The sequence below is a fragment of the Equus caballus genome, chromosome 12 (genome assembly GCF_041296265.1).
Source record: "Equus caballus isolate H_3958 breed thoroughbred chromosome 12, TB-T2T, whole genome shotgun sequence".
NCBI lineage: Eukaryota > Metazoa > Chordata > Mammalia > Perissodactyla > Equidae > Equus > Equus caballus.
The window spans coordinates 42,288,902-42,312,260 of NC_091695.1; the positions used below are offsets into that span (position 1 = coordinate 42,288,902).

Consider the following 23,359-nt stretch of genomic DNA (forward strand, 5'->3'; position numbering starts at 1 on the left):
ATACATAAAGAATTCTTACAATTCAATAACAAGAAGATATAAAAGCTAATACAGGGGCCAGCCCCGTGGCAGAGTGATTAAGTTCACGTGCTCTGCATCGGCTGTCCAGGGTTTTGCTGGTTCGGATCCTGAGCGCGGACATGGCACCGCTCATCAGGCCATGCTGAGGTGGCATCCTACAGGCCACAACTAGAAGGACCCACAACTAAAAATAAATGACTATGTACCAGGGGGCTTTGGGGAGAAAAAGGAAAAATAAAAAAAATCTTAAAAAAACAAAAGGCTAATACAGAAGTGGGCAAAAATTTACCAAAAAATGTCTGCCAATAATCACATGAAAAGATGCTCAACACCATTAATCATTAGCTAAATGCAAAGGAAAGCAATGAGATACTACTGCCAATAGAATGACTAAAAGACCAGGCTAAAAGGCTAAAGACTCAGCACATCAAGTAGCACTGAGGATGTGGAGCAACTAGAACTCTCATACATTCCTGGTGGGGATGCAAAATGGTATGGCCGTGTTGGAAAACAGTTAGGTAGTTTTTTATAAAGTTAAACGTACATTTACCATGTGACCCAGTGATTCCATTTTAGGTTATCCAAGAGAAATAAAAGTATATGTGTTTACACAGCTATGTATGGCGAGCATCTCAGGTGGTTGCATCTCAGGGGCAGGGGTGGGGGAGGGGTGGATTCCACAGCAGCACAAGCAAACGTTTTTGGGTGTTGGAAACATTATATGTCATGATAGTATACGCATTTGTCAAGCACACCAAACTATATACTTAAAATTGGTAAATCTTATTGTATGTTAATTATATCTCAAGGAAGTTGATGCACAAAATTGTTGTAAGTGAATATACGTTTTGACCTAGACCTTTGATTTTCAGGAGTCTATCCTGCTTAAGAGCGTGTACACAGGCCCGAGGATGTTTCCTACAGCATTCTTTGACATAGTAAAACAATAAAACCGCATGTCCATTAGGAAGAGAATGGTTAGATCCATCTTGTCCAATAATATTCAACCCTTTAAAAAGGCAGATTTAAAAGGATATCAGACCCATTCATGATAAATATAACCCAAAGTAGGAATATATCGGAACTTCCTGAGCCTGATACATGACATCTATGAAAAACACACAGCTAACGTCATACTTAATGGTGAAAACCGAATGCTTTCCCTCCAAGATCAGATACGAGAAAAGAATGTCCACTCTGCCACTTCCAGTCAAAATTGTAGCGAAGTTCTAGCTGGCAATTAGGCAAGAGAAGAAATAAAAGTCATCGAATTGGAAAGGAAGAAATAAAACTATCTCCTTTTGCAAATGACAGGATCTTGTATATAGCAAATCCTAAGGAATTCATACCCTCCCCCAACAAAAAACTATTAGAGTTAATAAATGAGTTTAGCAAGGTTGCAGGATAGAAGATCAATATGCAAAAGTCAATCGTATTTTTATACACTAGCAATGAACAATCGAAAAATGAAATCAAGAAAACGATTCCATTTACAATGCACAAAAAAATGCTTATGGGGCCTGGCCCCGTGGTGTAGCGGTTAGCTTCGACACACTCACTTTGGCAGCCCAGGTTTGCAGGTTCAGATCCCAGGTGTAGTCCTACACCACTCATCAGCCATGCTGTGGTGGCGACCCACATGTAAAGTGGAGGAGGATTGGCGCAGATGTTACCTCAGGGCTAATCCTCCTCAGCAAAAGGAAAAAAAAAACGCTTATGAGTAAATTTAAAAGAAGTATAAGACTGGTACACTGAATATTACAAAACTCTTGAAAAGAATTAGAGACCCAAATAAATGGAAAGATATCTCATATATATGGATTTGAAGACTTAATCCTGTTAGATGACAATACTCCCCAAAATTGATCTAAAAATTCACTAGTCCCTATTAAAATTCCAGCTGCCTTTATCGGAAAAATCGACCAGGTGATCCTAAAATTCATGTGGAAATGCATGAGGCCCAGAGTAGAGAAAACAGTCTTGAAAAGGAAGAACAAAGTTGGAGTACTCACACTTCCTGATTTTAAAACTTACTACAAAGCCACAATCATCAGGATTGTGTAGTACTGACATAAGGATAGACAAATAAATCAATGGAGTAGAATTAAGAGTCCAGAAATAAACCCATACATTTATAGTCAATTGATTTTCAGCAAGGTGCCACGGCCTGCCCGGTGGCACAGTGGTTAAGTTTGCATGTTCCACTTTGGTGGCCCTGGGTTCACTGGTTCAGATCTGGACCTATGCCCTGCTTGTCAAGCCATGCTGAGGCAGGCGTCCCACATATAAAGAAGAGGAAGATGGGCACGAATGTTAGTTCAGGGGCAGTCTTCCTCAGCAAAAAGAGGGGAATTGGTGGCTGATGTTAGCTCAGAGCTAATCTTCCTCAAAAAATTAATTAATTAATAATAAAACAATAAAATAAAAATAAAAAACAAGGGTGCTGGGGCCGGCCCGGTGGCTCAGCGGTAAGTTTGCACATTCCGCTTCTCAGTGGCCTGGGGTTCACTGGTTCGGATCCCTGGTGCGGACATGGCACCACTTGGTAAAAGCCATGCTGTCGTAGGCGTCCCACATATAGAGTAGAGGAAGACTGGCATAGATGTTAGCTCAGGGCCAATCTTCCTCACCAAAAAATAAATAAATAAATAAAGGCAGCAGCAATTCTGCTCGCTGGGAGCCACGTGGCAGGGTCAGCCTCAAGCTGCATGGAGGAGGGCGCCAGTGGCATTCTGAAGGACAAGCAGTTTTCAGATCAGAGACGTGAGCTGCCTGCCCATGGGCACATCTGGCCCATGTGTGAGTTTTGTTTGACCTCCATGGTGTTTACAGTTTTTCTAAATTAGCTGCCAATGCCTAAAATGGATAAGATTTCACGTAAGTAAGGATTCTTGGCTTCTCCAGCAAACCTGGCCATCTGGCCCCCTAGGCCCCACTTCCCCAGGAGAGATGTCTGGATGGGGACAGTGCTCTCCAGTTCCCCACAGCCCGGGCCACTCTTGCGCATTATCTGTCCCAGCTTTGTGGACACTGGCTTTGCTACCTGCTTGGGGAGGGCGTTGAAATGGAGACATTCTTCCCACTCCTTGACCAGCAATGCCCACTCCTCAACACAGCTGAATATCACCTCCAGGGTCACACACACCAGGGCTGTCTTCCATTGTTCATTCAACACACATTTACTCAGTTCTATTTCTTCTCTAGACTGAGCCCACGTTGGGCACACTGGAGACAAAGAGACAAGAATACCCAGCCCTCGCTTTCCAGGAGTTCACAGTCTGGAAGGGGAGACAGCTAGAAACAGCTACATCCAAGTGTGATGAATATGGTGGCAGAGTTGCAGGTAAGGTAGTGTGTGTGGTGAGAGCACGCCCCTGAAGGGGGTGTGTGTGTGTGGTTCGTGAGGATGGGGAACAGTACCGCAGTGGAGACAATCCCAGAATGCCTGGGAAGTGGCTGTCCCTTGACAGTCATCTCTGGATTCTCACGTTCCCTCCGTGAAAGAGAACAGAGGAATCGTCTTTCCGCTTTCTGGATGGAACACTCCCAGGTACTCCCAGGCCCTCTGCATTTCCAGAGTGACCACCCAGAACTGTACCCCATGTGGGACTGACGACCCATGAGAGCTCATCTGTGTGCAGACCCATGTGAGCTGGTCTTAGAGCAGTCTATGTGCAGGGGCCGTGCCAGGTGCTGGGGACATCATGGAGAGCAATATACAACTTCATGGAGCTTTCGATCTCCTGGTGCAGAGATGTATTAACTAATGGCAGGCTCTCTGACCATCTGGTCCCATGGCTGGTACGTAGGATGTCCTCAGCAAACATCAGTGGAACGAATGAATGATTGAGGAAATACAACATGGTCCAAATTCCTATCCTGTCAGAATTAATGTTAACATTTTTTTAATTAACGTTCTACACATTTTTGTTGAGCACCAACAACGTGATAGACTTAGAGGTGAGATTTTTGGAGGATTCATGCCAAAACACCCAGTCCTTCTCTGCTCAAGGTCAAGTTCAGAACCAACTGAGAAATAGACACACAGGACAGACAGAGATCAAAACGTCACTTTCTTACCCATAAAGGAGTTGTGAAATGCCACTTTAGGTCTGTCTACACCTCCCTGAGTTGGACAGATTACCCACTCTGCTCCTGCAAATTTCTCCTCCTTTGGGCCTCTTAATCTGTGACAGAAGGCAGAGCAGAACACACGTAGCCTGCAGGCAGGCTGGTCCTGAGAAGAAAGCGGAAAGGGCTGCACAGAGCATGCCCAGTTTCTTCTGACAACCTCACCAACTGGACAGTCTCTCTTCTTCCAAGGACTGAGTGAGAGCGAGTGGGACAAGGCCAGGAGTGTTAGTTACTCCGGAAAAGGCCCCCATGTGGCAACAAGAGGAATGAGAAATAATCTTTAGAGCCCAAGACTCAAACCAAAACAATCAATTAGCCAACCAGTCAGTCAACTGATCAGTCTCAGTGTTTAATGTAATTTAAGCAGCAAAAGACTGTGTTCTCCTTAATAGGCTAGTACATTATAGAGGGTCATAAGTTCTTTATCACTTTTCCCAGAGAGGTGGGGTTTATTTCTTCACCCCCTTGATTCTGGCCTTGGCCTGTGACTTACTTCGAACAAACAGAATACAGTAGAAATGATGCCATGCCAACTCTGGGCTTACCCTGTAAGAGAACTGGCAGCTTCCCCTTCCTTCTCTTGGAACCCAGCCACCATGCTGTGAGGAAGCCCAAGCAGTCCTGTGGGGAGGCCCCTGGAGAGGAGAATCGAGGCCCCTGCCAACAGCCAGAACCTACTCGCCAGTTGTGCAAGTGAGCCACCTTGGAAGTGAATCTTCCAGCCCCAGTCGAGCTGTTCCAGACGACGCCACATGGAGGAGAGAAGAGCTGCCCACGCAAGGCCTTGCCCAAATTGCAAAGTGGTGAGGAAATAAATGAGTGTTATTGTGGCAAGCCTCTAAGTTTTGGAGTGGTTTGTTTTACAGCAATAGATAACCAAAACAGTGGGCATCACATCTGTCTTGTCTCCCTGTTCCTAGGTCCAGGTCCAGGGCCTGGTACAAAATCAGAGCTCAGTGAGTATTGAAGGAGTGAATAAACAAATGAATGGATGGATGGATGGATAAGTGCATTGTCTTGGGCCTGACAGCCCTGGGGTGGTAGGTTCTGGCAGAATCAGGAACCCAGAGTGTAGCAGCTTTGTGGAGGATAAGGGGACAGTCTCCGCTGAGATTGTTATAAATCACTTCCTGGGCAGATTCCCTGGAAGATCGACTTGAGGTGGCCTGTCACCGGCAGTGCACACACAGCTGCTGAAGGGAGACGATAACTGCAGTCGAGGGACCCAGAAGCTCCACGGTGCAGTGGTTCGAGAGCCACGCCGTACGTGCAGGAACCACACCGGCAGAAGGGATGCCTCACAGGCCGCCATTTCACACGCCCCCAATTTCATTCAGTTCCAGATTTAAGTGTCACATGATCGCAACTGTGGAGGAACACCCGGAACACGTGGTTTTTCCGTTCCCGCCCCTGCAGTCCAGGAAGGCAGCGGGAGGAGGCTGGGGCAGATGCTGAGTGAGCCAGTTGGCTACACCCGCTTCCACTCACTGCTCCGACAAAGGCCTTCCCAACGGGGCATTTGGCTTCCTGCGTCATCTGCTTCCAGCCTGTCTCCCCCACGCCCCATCATGTACATTGTGTTGTGGCCACGCTTAACTTGTCCCCATTCCTATAACTCTGCTTGTCTCTTCAGCCTAGCTTTCTTCTCTTTGGCTCCTCTTTTGTGTAAGATGCTTTCCCTCTCCTGTTTGCTGGAAAATACTTAGCACACACCTAAAGACACTTGCAAGCATCAGCCATGAACCTGAGTGAGTCTCTCCCACCTCTTGGTGCCCACAGCATTGACCTGATGCGAACACAGCCTCATTTGACCCTAAGCGGTAACTGCTCCTGCGTCTGTGACCTCCATCCCGGCAGGCCTCAGAATAATAAAAATAACTACTACATATGGGCTGTAAATTGTAAGAGTAATCACACAGCCCATGCATATTGAGCTCTGACTGTATGCCAGGTGTGGTTTTAATCCTTACAACAATCCTAACAACCAGGTACTATTAACATGTCTGTTTCACAGATGAGGAAACAGAGGCACAGAAAGATAAAGTAACTTTCTCAAGGTTTGCACAGCTAACAGGGAAAGACAAAGTCAGAATTTAAACTGGGCAGCGAGGCCCCACAGCCCCGATCTCACCCTCTACTTTGCAACATGCCCATTTTCTCAACCCCCGAGACAACTTAGCGTTTTATTGATGAGAGAGCAGAGGCTCAGAGAGGGTCAGGAACAGAGCCTGAGTCCCCCTGCTGGACAGTGGCCGATACTGCCACTGGTACTCCATCTGGTTCCCCAACACTCTACAGGGCTTCTTGTGAGCCGCCAGGACTCACAAGAGCCCACCTTCTGGACTCAACTCCCCCAGAGCCTGTGTGCATTCCACCTCCAACCCAGCAGTGTCTGGGGATGAGTCATTCCCAGCAGGCTCTGGGAAAAGCCAGGGAACAGCCGCCTCTAAGCTAGACAGCTTGCATGTCCTCAGAGCCCTCAGAGCATGGACAGGAAGCCCAAGTCTCTGCCCACTGCAGGGGGCAGACAGCCGGGTGTGAAGCCATGTCAGGACTCTTAACTCAGACCAGTGTGGGCATCTGTGAAAGGGACATGGATGCAGGGGTGGGCTGGGGACAGGTCCAGGGACAGCCCCTGTCCCCTAAGTCTGGTACAGACAAAGAAAGGTGTTGGGGCAATAGGGGAGGGCTTGAGCAATCAGCTGGCACCCAGTCAATCAACACCATTGTACGGGACCTGTTATGTGCCAGGCATGGGGCTGGGGGCTGGGGACTCGGTGGCAAGCAAAAAGACCCCTTCTGTCCTCATGAGCCCTCTTGCCCCGTGCAAGAAATTCGGGGCATGCCGCTCTCCTCCCACCTCTCACGCTTGCTCCGGCCTCCTTCCCATTAGAACGGATGGAGAGACGGATCTCTCGTCCAGCAGGAGGGAAGGCAGAGCAGGTGTCGCAGACGTGCATTCAGTGGGACACGGGAGCTGGGAAAGGGACAGAGTCTGAGAGGTTTGAGGAGCGAGAAGTTGAGATTATTCTCAGGAAGAGGGAATGGGGACTGACTCGAGAACTGCAGTGGGTGGCCGGGAAGCGTAGTGTCCTAGGAGCTCTGTGGCCCTGAGTTCAAGGTAAAAGAACCCCTGGTTATCTGACTTGCTTTCTCCTCTGGCGCAGGTACCGAGTGGGTGGAGGGATGGGTTCAGCCAGGGTTGGAGTCTCCCGGGTGTGGTGGTTTTACGCTATGTTCGCACATGCTTGATCCGCCTCTTTTCAGGCGGTGGACCCTGGTTCCCCTCCCCTTGAGTATAAGCTGGACTCAGCGACCTGCATCTGCTGAGTAGAATCAAACAAAAGTGATGGTGAGACTTCAAAGACCTGGTCACAAAAGGTACTTTGGCTCCCTGCTGGCTCTCTGTCTTGGATCGCTTGCTCTGGGGGAAGCCAGCTGCCGCGGCGTGAAGACACTCCAGCAGCTCCATGGACATGTCCATGTAGTGAGGAACTGGGCCCCTGTGGCCAACAGCCGTGTGAGTGAGCCTCGTGCGAAGGGGACCCTCCAGCCCCAGCCGAGCCTTCAGATGACTGCAGCCCTGGCCAACATCGTGGCTGCCAAGAATGGAAGGGCAGGCTTCCACCTGGTTATTCGAGAACCCAGGCTCCTTCTATCTTGTGGCCCTGCCATCCACTAGGGGCCCTTGGGGTTCCCTGGAGACTTTCTGCATTTGGCTGGAAGTCAGGGATACAGAAAGTGAGACAGATGGTCAGAGAGGGAGGTTTTCAAAGGCCACGCCTGGTAATGAATAATAAAAAGTAATGAAAAACGGGATAAGGAAGTTACATTTAAGATGAAACTGACAGATGATTAGAGGGTAGAGTGGGTGGAAGGGAGAAAGGAATAAGGATCTGTGGGAAGACCCTCTGGCCTGAAAGCCTGGCTGTATTTTAGGAAACAAAGCAATCCCGGGTGACTGGAGCTTGGGGAAGGAGGTGGGGAAGGAGGTTGCAAAGGGCCAAAAATCAGTCTGAAGAGGTGGGCGGGACCAGATCACACAGAGCCTTGTAAACAGCCTCTGAGTGACTTTGGTTTGTACTGGGGTCAATGGGAGGATGCTGCAGGGTTTAAGCAGGATATAGCGGGGCAGATCTGTACTGGGACATACCGTCATGGCTGCAGTGGCGTGAGGGGCTGGAGGAGGGAGGGGAGTGCAGCTGGAGCAGGAAGAGAGGTCAGGAAGCTGATGCAGCGGCTCAGGGAGAGATAAGGACAGCCTGCTCTGGGCTGGGCAGGGTGGATGGAGATGCTGAAGACGTGGAGTGCCAGGATGCAGTATTTGATTAAATGTAGGGGAGGGGGAAAAGGAGAAGCCCAGGGGCTGCCCGGTGGCGCAGAGGTTAAGTGTGCATGTTCTGCTTCGGCGGCCCGGGGTTCGCCAGTTCGGATCCCGGCTGCGGACATGACACCACTTGGCACGCCATGCTGTGGCAGGCGTCCCACATATAAAGCAGAGGAAGATGGGCAAGGATGTTAGCTCAGGGCCAGTCTTCCTCAGCCAAAAGAGGAGGATTGGCAGCAGGTGTTAGCTCAGGGCTAATCTTCCTCAAAAAAAAAAAGGAGAAGCCAAGTGGCCCCAGGCTTTTGTGTGGAAGGTAGAGTTATTCTCTAAGATGGAGAATGCCAGAGATAGCAAGTTTCGAGGCAGCATGTTGAGTTCATTTTTTAAAATTATGAAATATTTGATATGTACAAAATAATTGATATCAAATATACATAAGCAATGGAGTGAAATATAAAATAACAGGTAAGTTGAGAAACAGAACATTAGCAACATCCCTGAATTTTCGTATTTCCTCCTTCCATCACATCTCCTGTCTCCACCCCAAGATACTACACCCCCAATTTTATTATTTTTAAAGTCATTACCTTGCTTTTATTTTTCTCATAAACTCAAGTGGTTATTTTATCATAAATATGCTCATAAAAATGTTCCAGTTAATTGTGGCAGGCCCCATGGCCAAGTAGTTAAGTTCTCACGCTCAGCTTTGGGGGCCCAGGGTTTCACCGGTTTGCATCCTGGGCGCGGACATGGCACCGCTCTTCAGGCCATGCTGAGGTGGCATCCCGCATGCCACAACTAGAATGACCCACAACTAAAAATACACAACTATGTGCCGGGGGCCTTTGGGGAGAAAAAGGACAAATAAAATCTGGAAAAAAATAACTGTTCCAGTTAAGAATTGAAAGGATTTGCTTTTCAGTGCGAACCTGACTGCACTCCAGATAAAGCTCCCAATATCAGATTCCATCTTGACAATTGGCTCAACCTTTCTGCCCAGCCACTGCCTCTCCTGTTGCTCTGAGCCCCGTGTCCCCTTCTGGTGGGATATGCCCTGTGGGGTCTGTTTCACTGGGCGTGGCAAAATGCACTCTCCGAGTTCACTGAAAGGGTGCAGTTTTTCTCCTCTAATCTGTTAAAGGGGGGAATTACATTAATTAAATTTCTCCTCTCTAACCTTGCACTCTTAGAGTAACTTGGGCACAGTGTGTTATCTTTTCTGTATGTTACTAGACTCAGTTTACTGATAATTTGTTTAGGACTTTCACATCTGTGTTTATGAGTCTGCAGTGTTTCTTTCTTAGGCAGTCCTTAGCAGCTTTTGGAATCAAGCATGCTACATTTATTACACGTATGGGAGAAAATCCCTCTTGTTTTATACTCTAGAAGGATGTGTACAAGACAGAATTTTTTTTTTTAATGTCTTAAGTTCAAAGTGTCCTTTTTTTTTTTTTTTAAAGATTGGCACCTGAGCTAACATCTGTTGCCAATCTTTTTTTTCCCTTCTTCTTCTCCCCAAAGCCCTCCAGTACACAGTTGTATGTTCTAGTTGTGAGTGCCTCTGGTTGTGCCATGTGGGACGCCACCTCAACGTGGCTTGATGAGCAGTGCCATGTCCTCGCCCAGGATCCGAACTGGCGAAACCCTGGGCCAGTGAAGCAGAGAGCGTGGACTTAACCACTCAGCCACGGGGCCGGCCCCAAGACAGAATTATTTGTTCTTTGAATGTTTGGCTAACCTTACTGGTGGAGCCATATAGACCTGGAGTTTTCTTTGTGGTAAGAGTTTGTCTAATGATTCAATTTCTTTAATGTTATAGGACTAATCAGGATTTCTATTTTTTTTTTATAATTAGAAATTTGTTTATTTATTTATCTGTTTTGGTTTTGATTTTTTTTTTTTTTTCCTTTTTCTCCCCAAAGCCCCCCGGTACATAGTTGTGTATTCTTCGTTGTGGGTTCTTCTAGTTGTGGCATGTGGGACGCTGCTTCAGCGTGGTCTGATGAGCAGTGCCATGTCCACGCCCAGGATTCGAACTAACGAAACACTGGGCCGCCTGCAGCGGAGCGCGCGAACTTAACCACTCGGCCACGGGGCCAGCCCCTTGGTTTTGATTTTATGGGTGGTTTTTTTGAGGAAGATTAGCCCTGAGCTAACATCTGCTGCCAATCCTCCTCATTTTGCTGAGGAAGCCTGGCCCTGAGCTCACATCCGTGCCCATCTTCCTCCACTTTATACGTGGGATGCCTACCACAGCATGGCGTGCCAAGCGGTGCCATGTCCACACCCGGGATCCGAATCGGTGAACCCCGGGCCACCAAAGCGGAATGTGCACACTTAACCGCTGTGCCACCAGGCCAGCCCCAGGATTTCTATTTCTATCTGTTTTATTTTGGTGAGTTATATTTTTCTGTAGGGACTTGTCTATTTTCATATAAACAAATACAAATATACATATTTTATATATAAAATAAAACTTGACGTAAAGTTGTCCAAAGTATCCTCATACTTTTATTATCTAACATCTTTAGTTATATCTCTCTTTTCATTCCTGTTATTGTGTATTTGTGCCTTCTCTTTTATTTTTATTTATTTATTTATTTTTGTGCCTTCTCTTTTAAAATTATTTTGAATCAGTCTTGCCAGAGGTTTGTCAATTTTATTAGTATTCTCAAAGAACCACATTTTGCCTTTTCTGATTTTTTCTGTTTTCTATTTTGTTAATTTCTGCTGTTTATTATTTTATTCCTTCTACTTTGATTAGGTATATTTTCCTATTTTTTTAAATTTATTTAAAAAAATTTTTTTTGAGAAGGTTAGCCCTGAGTTAACATCTGCTGCCAATCCTCCTCTTTATGCCGAGGAAGACTGGCCCTGAGCTCATATCTGTGCCCATCTTACTCTACTTTATATGTGGGATGCCTACCACAGCATGGCTTGCCAAGCAGTGCCATGTCTGCACCCTCGATCTGAACTGGCTAACCCCGGGCCGCCAAGAAGCAGAAAGTGTGCTCTTAACCGCTGTGCCACCCTGCCGGCCCCTTTCCTATTTTTTGTAAAGCTGTTTATTTTAAAATAATTTTAGGCTTACAAAAAATTGCAAAAACATGCAGTTTCTGCTTTAAAGATTTTGCTTTTCTTTTTTCTCCCCAAAGCTCCCTGGTACATAGTTGTATACTTTTAGTTGTGGGTCCTTCTAGTTGTGGCATGTGGGACGCCACCTCAGTATGGCCTGACGAGCGGTGCCATGTCTGCGCCCAGGATCCGAACCAGCGAAACCCTGGGCCACTGAAGAGGAGCACATGAACTTAACCACTCGGCCACGGGCTGGCCCCAGCATGCAGTTTCTTTATACCCTTCACCAAACTTCTCATAGTGCTAACTTCTTGCACAGCCATGGGACAGTTATTAAAACCAGGAAACTGACAGTGATATAATGCTGTTAGTTAACCTACAGGCCTTATTTTAATTATGCTAATGGTCCCACTAATGTCCTTTTCCTGGTCCAGGATCTAATCCAGGATTCCAAATTGCATATATTTGCTGTATTATTCGTTGTTATGTAAAATTACCCTAAAACTTAGCAGCTTAAAAGAACCAACATTCCTTATCTGTGGGTTTCTGTGGGTGAGGAATTTGGGAGCTGCTGACCTGGGTGGTTCTTGCTCAGGGTCTCTGATGACATTGCACTCATGAAGCCAGAGAGGACTGAGGTCGTCTGACATCTTATCTAGGACCTGGGGTCTGCTTTCAAGATGGTATGTTCACGTAACAGCAGGGGGCCTCAGATCCTCACCGAGTGGGTCTCTCCCTAGGGCTCCTTGAGTGGCTTCAGGACATGGCAGCTGGGAGACAGTCTTTTATGACCTAGCGTCAGAAATCACCCTGGGTCATTTCCACAGTGTCCTGTTGGTACGTACACAGGCCAGGCCTCTTCCATGAATGCCGGGGTTACTCGGAGGCCTCCATGGAGGCTGGCTACCATGGTTGTCATTGTCTCCTTGGTCTCCAAGCTGGGACAATTTCTGATTTCTTTTTCTTCCATGAACTTGCCACTTTGGAAGAGTACCGGCCAGTTATTTTGTAGAATATCCCTCAATTTGGATTTATCTGACGTTTTATAATGATTACTTTGAGGTTATTCATTTTGGGCAAGAATACTGCAGAAGCGCTGTGCTCTTCTCCGTGCATCCTATTAGATGGCGCCTGACTTTCGTACGTCTCATTACTGGTCATGTGAACTTTGGTCACGTGGCTGAGGTGGCGTCTGTCAGGTCTCTCCACTGTCAAGTTGCTCTTTTTCCGTTGGTGATCAGTAACCATCTCGTGGGGAGGAACTTTGAGTTTATGCAAATATCTTGTTCTCATCCTACCTTTACTTACTAATGTCAGCATCCATCAATGAATCATGATTCACAATTATTATTGTGGTGTTGGCCTAATGGTGATTTGCTATTTCCATCATTCCTTCCACATTTATTTATTGGAATCCTTTTGTGAGGAAGAGCTGTCACTTCTCCCCCATTTTTTAAAAATTAATTAATTAATTAATCAATATCAGTATAGACTCATGGATATCTATTTTATTCCATGGGTAATAATCCATTACTATGCGTGATGGTCAATTTTATGTGTCAGCTTGACTGGATCAATGGGTACCCAGATATTTGGCTAAATACTATTTCTGAGTGTGTCCCTGAGGGTGTTTTCAGATGAAATTTCCATTTGAATTGGTGGACTCCTCGAAGCAATTTGCCCTCCCCGATGTCCAACCTACTGAAGGCCTCAATACAACAGAAAGGGGAAAGAAGGAAGAATGTGCCCTTTCCTGTCTGACCGCTTGAGTGAGATATTGATCTGGCCTGGGTGCTCCTGGGTCTCGGGCCTTTCGACTGAGACAGAATGACACCACCTTCCTGGGTCTCCAGCTTGCAGATGGCAGATCGTGGGGATGGGGATCCAGGCTGTCCCAGGGAGAGAAGCCCAAGGCGTTCTGGCCTACATGCCAATCTATACCACCCTCCAGGAAGTACAGGACGTCCTGCCCTGAGTGTATCTAAAGTTATATGACCACACCTGCACTGATACCATTTTCACGACTTTTTTACATGATCTTTCCGTTGTCTTGTAAAGAAAGAACTCACATACCTGTGCCTTATAAATTTAGCCCTAACCCTTAACACATGCAGCTCTTCACTGCCCATGGGTCCTGTCCGCATGCTATTCTTTGAATAAAAAAGCACTACGACCAGACCTTGAGAGTCCAAGAAATCTTTCTTTCGACTCCTTAGCTCGCCGAGCCTGCATCAATGGGATGCATAATTGCTTGACCTAATTCTTCTTAATGAATGTCTTCATATATATATCCTATTGGTTCTGTTTCTCTGGAGAACCCTAAAACACTGTCATTACTTATTTAATTGCTCAAATTGTCCCAGATCTGGCCCTTGGGGGCTCCTTCACTTTAACTCTGGTATCCTTCTGAAATGACGCCATCATTTCTTGAGCACTTCCTTACTTTCTGTCACTGCATGATGTTCCAGACTCGTCTGGTGTTATCTCTGCCCCAGCCCTGAAATGAACCATTTCTCCAAAGAGCCCTGCTTCCTTTTTATCGGAGAATGGAATTTAAGAACCAAGATCTGGGTATTGGCTGTGCTCATTGCTACTGGGGTGTCACTGCCTCTAGGCCCTCTCAGTGTTGGAGGAGGAAATAGATGTATGCAAACACATATCTATTTATTTCTAGATCTATCCATCTGTAGATATAGATTAAAAGCATGAGTTTATGCTAATGCCTTTGATTCCAATGCAACCCCACAGGGCTCCTTCTAGCCTTCCCCTTTTCCTTATTTGAAACTCCTGGGGCTGGCCCCGTGGCTCAGTGGTTAAGTTCGCATGCTCCACTGCAGGCGGCCCAGTGTTACATTGGTTGGAATCCTGGGCGTGGACATGGCACTGTTCATCAAACCACGCTGAGGCAGCATCCCACATGCCGCAACTAGAAGGACCCACAGTGAAGAATATACAGCTATGTGCCGGGGGGCTTTGGGGAGAAAAAGGAGAAAAAAAATAAAATCTTTAAAAAAAAAAAGAAACTCCTTTCTCGGATGGCCAGAAATCTGGATAATCTCATTATCCACGATATGTTACTTAGATGCTAATACAAGTATATACATTCGATAGTTTCAGAACTTCTGACCCATACTGCCTGAAAAACAAGTTTACTAATCAGAGTCCAATACTCACGCTGTTTAGTTCTCTCTGTCTTTTGCCTTACAGGATAGAGTCAAAACACTGTTTTCCAAAGTTACTTAGGGGAGGTTTTCACATCCCCACTCCCTTCAGTGTGGTGATGTTCTCATTTTTAATGCAGTTAGGTTCATTTCTTATAGTTTATTTTCCTTTTTGGGTCTCCCCCCATTCTGGTTGACTTTATTTACGTATTGTTTTGGAGTGTAGGTAAGACATTAACATGAGCCTAAAAGTCAGAACTAAACAAAAAACTATACTCAGAGAACTGTCGCTCTTCCCTCGCCCCGTCTAGGCCAGCCCCATTCCCAGATTCTTTCTACCCAAGTCCCACCTACTCCACATAGGCAACAAATGTCATTAGTTCTGGTTTATCCTTCCTGTATTTGTTTTTGCACAAATGAACAGATATACGTATATTTCTTATAGTCCCTTCCTTCTTACATAAAGGATAGTATATGATATACTCCTGGAAATGACTCCCTGGTGGTTCATAGAGATCTTCCTCATTCTTTTCTACAGCTGCATAGTATTCCATCGTCTGGAGGAACCAAATATATTCTCCTATCTCCTATGTGTGATACAGTTTGTAAAGGTTGTTTCAGTTACTTGCAATTATAAACAATGCTTTAATAATCTTGTGCATATGTACTTTCATAGTGTTGGAGGTATATCTTCAGGGTGAATTCCTAGAAGTGGCATTGCTGAACCAAAAGATAAGTACATATGTAGCTTTGTTAGACATGGCCACATTTCCCTATGGAAGCCTAGTACCAGTTCCCATTTCCACTGGTAACATAGGAGAGGCTCTGTTTCCCCACAGCCTCGCCAGCAGAATGTGTTGTCACCTTGTTTCATTTTTGCCAATCTGATGGGTGAGAAACGGTATTTCAGTGTTGATTTAATTTGCATTTATTTAATTTGCATTTATTTCATATGTTAAAAGGAGATTTTTATGTCTTGTTTTATGTGAATCTTCTGTTCATATCTTTTTTTCCATTTTTAAAAATCAGGGTTTTGGTCCTTTGTCCCTCAATTTATAATAGCTCTTTCTGTAGTAAGGATATCTGTTGAAAAATTTTCTCCTAGTTTGTCAGATGTCTCTGTTTTTTTGTTTATTTATTTAGAAGCCGTGGGGAGCTTTTACTTTCTATTTTACATGTAATGTTTCTGTTGTTGGAGTGTTTTATGGTGATCAACTATTACATGGGATAATTTCAACTGCAAGTAAAAGGCTCTTCTTCTAAAGCCTTTAAAATAAAGGATATTTACTATTTCATAGAACAAGAAGCTCAGGTAGGTGGAGAATTCCTCTGCTAAGTAAGTGATTCGGTGATGTCATCAAAGATCTAGCATTTTCTGTGACATTGTCTAGTGTTTCTGCTTTTAGTTAGATACTGGCATTAAGACTAAGATATATATATATAATACTAAGATATATATTAAAACAAATATTAATACATTATATATTAATATCAATTATATAATTAACATGTTAAATATATTATGTATTATATTATATATGTACAAATACATATATTAAGATATATACAAATATATACTATATATATAAAAGAAATATCTTAATTCCTATTTTCTTAAGTGTTTTTATAAAGAGAGGATACTGAATTTTTTGTTTTTTAAAGATTGGCACCTGAGCTAACAACTGTTGCCAATCTTCTTTTTTTTTCTGCTTTTTCCCCCCAAATCCCCCCAGTATATAGTTGTATATTTTTTTAGCTGTGGGTCCTTCTAGTTGTGGCATGTGGGACGCTGCCTCAGCATGGCCTGACGAGTGGTGCTGTGTCCACACCCAGGATCCGAACCAGCAAAACCCCAGGCCCCCGAAGCGGAGCGCACGAACTTAACCACTGGGGCATGAGGCTGGCCCCCAAGGGGGTATTGAATTTTGTAGAATGTTTTTTTCAGTACCTAGGAAGATAATCATACAATTTTTTTTCCTTAAATCCATTCATATGGTCTGTGATATTAATGGATTTCTTAACATTGAACCAGTCCTGAATTTCTGGAGTAAATCCCACTTGGTCACGGTGTATCATTTTCTTACTGTGGTGTTGGATTATGTTTATTTAATTTAAAAATGTATTTAAAATTTTTGCATCAATATTCATGAGTGACATCAGTCTATAATTTTCTTTTATTATACTGTCTTCCACATTTATGTGTCAATGTTTTACTTCCTTCATAAAAGAAATAAAGAATGTTCTGAAATGATTTCTAGAGCACTGGGACTATCTGGTCTTTAAAGGTATGGGAGACTTCCCCTGTGAAACCATCTGGGCCCAGTGCTTTTTTGTGAGGTAGTTCTTTAATAACTTTCTCTATTTCTCCTATAGATATTGGTCTAATGGGGTACATTTTGCTAATCTCTATTTCCCTAGGAAATTATTCATTTCTTCCAGGCTTTCAAATTTACTTGTATTTAAGTCTGCAAAATAATCTCATAATTTTTAAATTCTTTTTTGAAGATTATTTGTTTTTAATGTTGGAGAGGGTGTGGAGAAAAGGGAACCCTCGTCCACTGCTGGTGGGAATGCAGACTGGCACAGCCACTGTGGAAAACAGTATGGAGATTCCTCAAAAAAACAAAAAATAGAAATACCATATGACCCAGCTATCCCACTACTGGGTATTTATCCAAAGAACTTGAAATTAGCAATTCCAAGAGACCCATGCGCCCCTATGTTCACTGCAGCACTATTCACAATAGCCAAGACATAGAAGCAATCCAAACGCCCATTGAGCAATGATTGGATACAGAAGATGTGGCATATATATACAATGGAATACTATTCAGCCATAAAAAAGACAAAATCATCCCATTTGTAACAACGTGGATGGACCTGGAGGATATTATATTAAATGAGATAAGCCGGATTGAGAAAGACAAACACCATATGACTTCACTCACATGTGGAAGATATACAAACACATGGACAAAGAGAACAGTTCCGTGGTTACCAGGGGGAGGGGGCTGGGGGGTGGGCATGGGCGGTGAAGAGGGGCACCTGTATGGTGACGGACAAGAAATAATATACAACTGAAACTTCACAACGATGTAAAATATTATGAACTCAATTTAAAGAATTGTTTTTAGAAATTGTGGTAAACTATAAATAACATAAAATTTAGTATTTTAACCATTTGTAAATGTACAATTCAGTGCATTTTGGATTCACATCGTGCAACCTTCACCATCTATCCACAGAACTTTTTTCCTCTTGCAAAACTGAAACTCTGTATCCATTAAACAATAACTTCCTATTTCTGGCAACGGCTGTTCTACTTTCTGTCTCGATGATTGTGACTACTTCTCATATGTTTAAAAAACATCTTTATTGAGGGGCCGGCCCTGTGGCCGAGTGGTTAAGTTCATGCACTCCACTTCGGTGGCCCAGGGTTTTTTCCAGTTCAGATCCTGGGTGTGGACGTGGCACCACTCGTCAGGCCACGCTGAGGCGGCGTCCCACATGCCACAGCTAGAAGCACCCACAACTAGAATACACAGCTATGTACTGGGGGACTTTGGGGAGAAGAAAGAAAAAAATGAAAAAAGTCTTCATTGAGATATAATTCATATACCATATAATTCACTCATGTAAAGCGTGCAATTCTCTGGTTTTTAGTATATTCACGAAGTTGTGCAACCATCACCACAATCTAATTTCTGAACATTTTCATCCCCCCAAAAACAAACCCTGTGTCTATTAGCAGTCACTCCCCACCCCCTGTGCCACCAGCCCCGTGCAACCACTAATCTACTTTCAGTCTCTATAGTTTTGCCTATTCTGGACATTTCACATAAATAAAGTCATACAATACGTGGTTCTTTGTGACTGTCTTCTTTCGTTTAGAAGAATATTTTCAAGGTTCGTTTAGCTCGGAGCGTGCATGAGTACTGCATTTCTTCACGGCTGAATAATATTCCATTGTATGACTATACCGTATTTTGTTTATCCATTCATCAGTGATGGGCATTTGGTTTGTTTCCACCTTCTGGCTATCGGGAATAATGCTGCTCTGAACATCATGGACAAGTTTCTGTGTGAACACGTTTTCAGTTCTCTTGGGTAGATACCTAGAAGCGATATTACCGAGTTATACAGTAACAATACAATTAACTTTTTGAGGAATTGCCAAACTCTTTCCCAAAGCAGCTGCACCACTTTGCATTCCCAGCAGCAATGCACGTGGGTCCCCATTTCTCCACACCCTCACCAACACCTGTTATTGTCTGTCTGTCTTGTTCTAACCATCCTAGTGGGTGTGAAGTGGTATCTCATTATGGTTTTCTTTTTTCCTTTTCTTTTTGCATTTTCTTAATGACTAATGACTTTGAACATCTCTTCCTGTGCTTTTGGCTGTTTGTATAGTTTCTTTGGAGAAATGTCTATTCAGAATTTATCCCCATTTGTAAAATAGGGCTGTTGACCTCAGAGTCCTTTAAATATTCCAGATACAAGTCCGTTATCAGATATATTCTGAGGTTGTCTTTTCACTTTCTTGATGGTATCCTTTGCAGCAAAAAGCTTTTAATTTTTTTTTTTTTTATTTGAGGAAGATTAGCCCTGAGCTAACATCTGCTGCCAATACTCCTCTTTTTGCTGAGGAAGGTTGGCCCTGAGCTAACATCCATGCCCATCTTCCTCTACCACAGCATGGCTTGATGAGTGGTGCCATGTCCGCACCTGGGATCGGAAGCAGTGAAACCCGGGCCTGCGAAGCAGAACGCATGCACTTAACCGCTGCACCACCAGGCCGGCCCCACTTCTAATTTTTATGTAATCCAATTTACCTATTTTTTCTTTTGTGCTTTTGGTGTCAAATTTAAGAAACTATTGCCCAACTCAAGGTTGTAAAGATTTGCACTCATTTTTTCTCTAAGAATATTATCGTTTTAGCCCTTACCTATTAGATCTATGATCTATTTGGGGTTTATTTCGTGTATGGTGTGACGTAGGTGTCCAACTTCATTCTTTTGCATGTTAATAGTCAGCTGTCCTAACACTATTTGTTGAAAAGACAATTCCTTCCCTGTAGAAAGGTCTTGGCACCCTTGTAGAAAATAAATTGGCCAGAAATGTATGGGTTTATTTCTGGATCTCAATTCTCTTCTGTTGATCTGTTTGTCCATCCTAATGCCAGTCCCACACCGTCTTGATTATTGTCGTTTGGGAGGAAGTTTTGAAATTGAGACATATGATGAATCCTCCAACTTCTCTCTCTCTCTCTTTTTCAAGATTGTTTTAACTATTTTGAGTCTCTTGCATTTCCACGTGAATTTTAGGATCACCTTGTCAGTTTCTGAAACAAAGGCAGTTGAGATTTTGATAGGATTGCGTTGTATCTGAAAATCAATTTAGAGATTATTGCCATTTAACAATATTAAGTCTCTCAATCCATAAATATGAGATGTCTTGCTATTTATTTAGATTTTTAATTTCCTTCAACGCTGTTTCCTAGTTTTCAGTGTACACATTTTGCACTTCTTTTGTTAAATTTATTTATAAATATTTTAGGTTTTTGATGCCATTATAAGTGGAATTGTGTTCTTAATTTCATTTTTGCAATGTTTATTGCCAGTATATAGAAATACAATTGATTTTAAGTATTGCTCTTATATCCTGCAAATGACAAAATAACTCATTTTTTAGCTTTAATAGTTGTTGTTTTTTTTTTTAATGGATTCCTTAGGATTGTCTATATACAAGATCCTGTCATCTGCAAATAGAGTTTTACTTCTTTCTTTCCCATCTGGATATCTTTTATTTCCTTTTCTTGCCTAATTGCTCTGGTAGAACATTTAATACAATATTGAATAAAAGTTGTGAGAACAGACATTTTTGTTTTGTTCCTGATCTTAAGGGAAAGCATCCAGATTTTCACCACTAAGTATACTATTAGCTGTGGGCTTTTCATAAACGTCCTGTATCTGGTTGAGAAAGTTCGCTTCTCTTCCTAGTTTGTTGGGTGTTTTTATCACAAAGAGTGTTGAATTTTGTCAGTTTTTTTTCTGTGTCCATGAGACGATCCTGGGTTTTTTCCCTTTGTTTTTATTAATGTGGTGTATTAAATTGATTGGTTTTTAATGTCAAACTTGTGTTCCTAGGATAAACCCCTCTTGTATAATCCTTTTCACGTACTGCTGAATTCCGTTTGTGAGCGTTTTGCTGAGGATTTTGTTGCTCTGTTCCTAAAAGGGTAATCTTGGCCTTGTCGAACGAGTTGGATAGTATTCCCTCAGCTCTATTTTTGGAATGTTTGTGAAAGTTTGGTATTCATTCTTCTTCAACTGTTTGGTAGAAGTCGTATGGACCTCGGCTATTCTTTGTCGGATTTTTAAAAACAATTAATAGACTTTTTTGGGTACAGTTTTATTTATTTTTAATTTTTTTGTTTGAGGAAGATTAGCCCTGAGCTAACTGCTGCCAATCCTCCTCTTTTTGCTGAGGAATCCTGGCCCTGAGCTAACATCCGTGCCCATCTTCCTCTACTTTATTTGTGGGACGCCTGCGACAGCATAGCTTGCCAAGTGGTGCCATGTCCGCACCCGGGATCAGAACCAGCGAACCCCGGGCCACCGAGAAGCGGAACGTGCAAACTTAACTGCTGCGCCACGGGGCCGGCCTCGGTACAGTTTTAGATTAACAGAATAATTGAGCAAATCGTACAAGAGTTCCACTCCCACACCTCTACCCCCTGCTCACGGTTTTCCTCTATTATCAACATCTTACGTTGGTGTGCTACATTTGTTACAACTGATGAACCAATATTGACTCTGCCTCTCCCTGAACCCCTGGCAACCACTGATGCTCTTATTATCTCTATAGTTTTGCCTTTTCTAAAATGTCATATAGTTGGAATCGTAGAGCGTGTAGGCTTTCAGACTGGCTTCCTACTCTTAGAATATGCATTTAAGGTTCCTTCATGTCTTTTCATGGCTTGATAGCTGTATTAGTCAGAGTTCTCCAGAAAAACAGAACCAATAAGACGTGGATAGATAGATAGATAGATAGATAGATAGATAGATAGATAGATATAATGAGATTTATTTTAAGGAGTTGGCACACGGGCTTATGGAGGCTGGCAAGTTCAAAATCTGCAGGGTGGGCTGGCAGCCTGGAGACCAGGGAAGAGCTAACTCTGCAGGTCGAGCGTGAAGGCCATCTGCTGGCAGAATTCTGCTTGCGGAAGCTTCAGTCTTTTGTTCTATTCAGACCTTCAACCCATTAGATGAGGCCCACCCACATTATGGAGAGCAATCTGCTTTACCCAAAGTCCACCAATTTATTTATTTATTTGGTGAGGAAGATTGCTGCTGAGCTAACATCTGTGCCCATCTTCCTCTACTTTGTATGTGGGATGCTGCCACAGCATGGCTTGATGAGCAGTGTGTAGGTCCACACCTGGGATCCGAAACTGTGAACCCTGTTGCCGCCAAAGTGGAGTGTGCAAACTTAACCACTATGCCACCAGGCTGGCCCCACAGGTCCACCAATTTAAATGTTAATCTCATCCAAAACTGCCCTCAAAGAAACATCCAGAACAATGTTTACCGCATATCTGGTCACGATGGCCCAGCCAAAATGACACATAAAATTAACCATCACGATAGCTCATTTCTTTTTTTCCCAAAAATTGGCACCTAAGCTAATATCTGTTGACAATATTCTTCTTTTTTTTCTTCTTCTTCTCCCCAAAGCCCCCCAGTACATAGTTGTATATTCTAGTTGTAGGTCCTTCTGGCTCTGCTATGTGGGACGCCACCTCAGCATGGCTTGATGAGTGGTGCTAGGTCCATGCCCAGAATCTGAACCAGTGAAACCCTGGGCCACCAAAGCAGAGTGCGCAAAGTTAACCACTTGGCCATGGGGCCGGCCCCTTATTTCTTTTTATCACTGAGTAATATTCTGTTTTATGGATATACCACAGCTTTGTTTATCCATTCACCTATTGAAGGACGTCTTGGTTGCTTTTTTGGCAATTATGAATGAAGCTGATATAAATATTTGTGTGGTTTTTGTGTGGATGTAAGTTTTCAACTCTTTTGGTAAATACTAAGGAGCACAATTCTAGATTGTATAGTAAGAGTAAGTTTAGTTTTATAAGAAACTGCCAAACTGTCTTTCACAGTGGCCGTACCATTTTGCACTCCCTCCTGCAATGAGCGAGAGCTCCTTTGCTCCACATCCTTGTCATCATTTGGTGGTGTCCATGTTCTGGATTTTGGCCATTCTAACAGCTGTGTAGCAGTATCTCATTGTTTTAATGTGCATTTCTTTGATGACACATGATGTGGAGCATCTTTTCATATCCTCATTCGCCATCTGTAGATCTTCCTTCCTGGGATGTCTGTTAAGGTCTTTGGCCCATTTTTTAATTGTTTTTTGTTGTTGTTTTCTTATTGTTGAGTTTTAAGACTTCTTTATATATTCTGGATAACAGTCCTTTATCAGATGTGTTTTTTGCAAATATTTTCTCCCAGTCTGTGGCTTGTCCTCTCATTTTCTTGACATTGTCTTTTGCAGAGCAGAAGTTTTTCATTTTAATTAAGTGCAGATTATCAATTCTTTCTTTCATGGATCATGCCCTTGTTGTGGTATT

At 43.5% G+C, this 23,359-nt stretch overlaps 1 protein-coding gene across 5 annotated transcripts in view; it reads left to right on the plus strand.

Moving 5' to 3' along the window:
• The window catches only part of SPDYC (speedy/RINGO cell cycle regulator family member C), a 46,980-nt gene that overhangs the window by 5,988 nt on the left and 17,633 nt on the right, over window positions 1–23,359 (plus strand). For 4 of the 5 annotated variants that reach the window (XM_023654414.2, XM_023654413.2, XM_023654418.2 and 1 more), the window contains exon 2: window positions 3,226–3,364. In XM_023654414.2, coding sequence (XP_023510182.1) covers window positions 3,226–3,364 — 139 coding nt within the window. Of the gene's footprint in view, window positions 1–3,224; window positions 3,365–4,746; window positions 4,884–23,359 lie in introns of those variants that run through there. The other variant, XR_001378103.3, reaches the window with a different exon arrangement.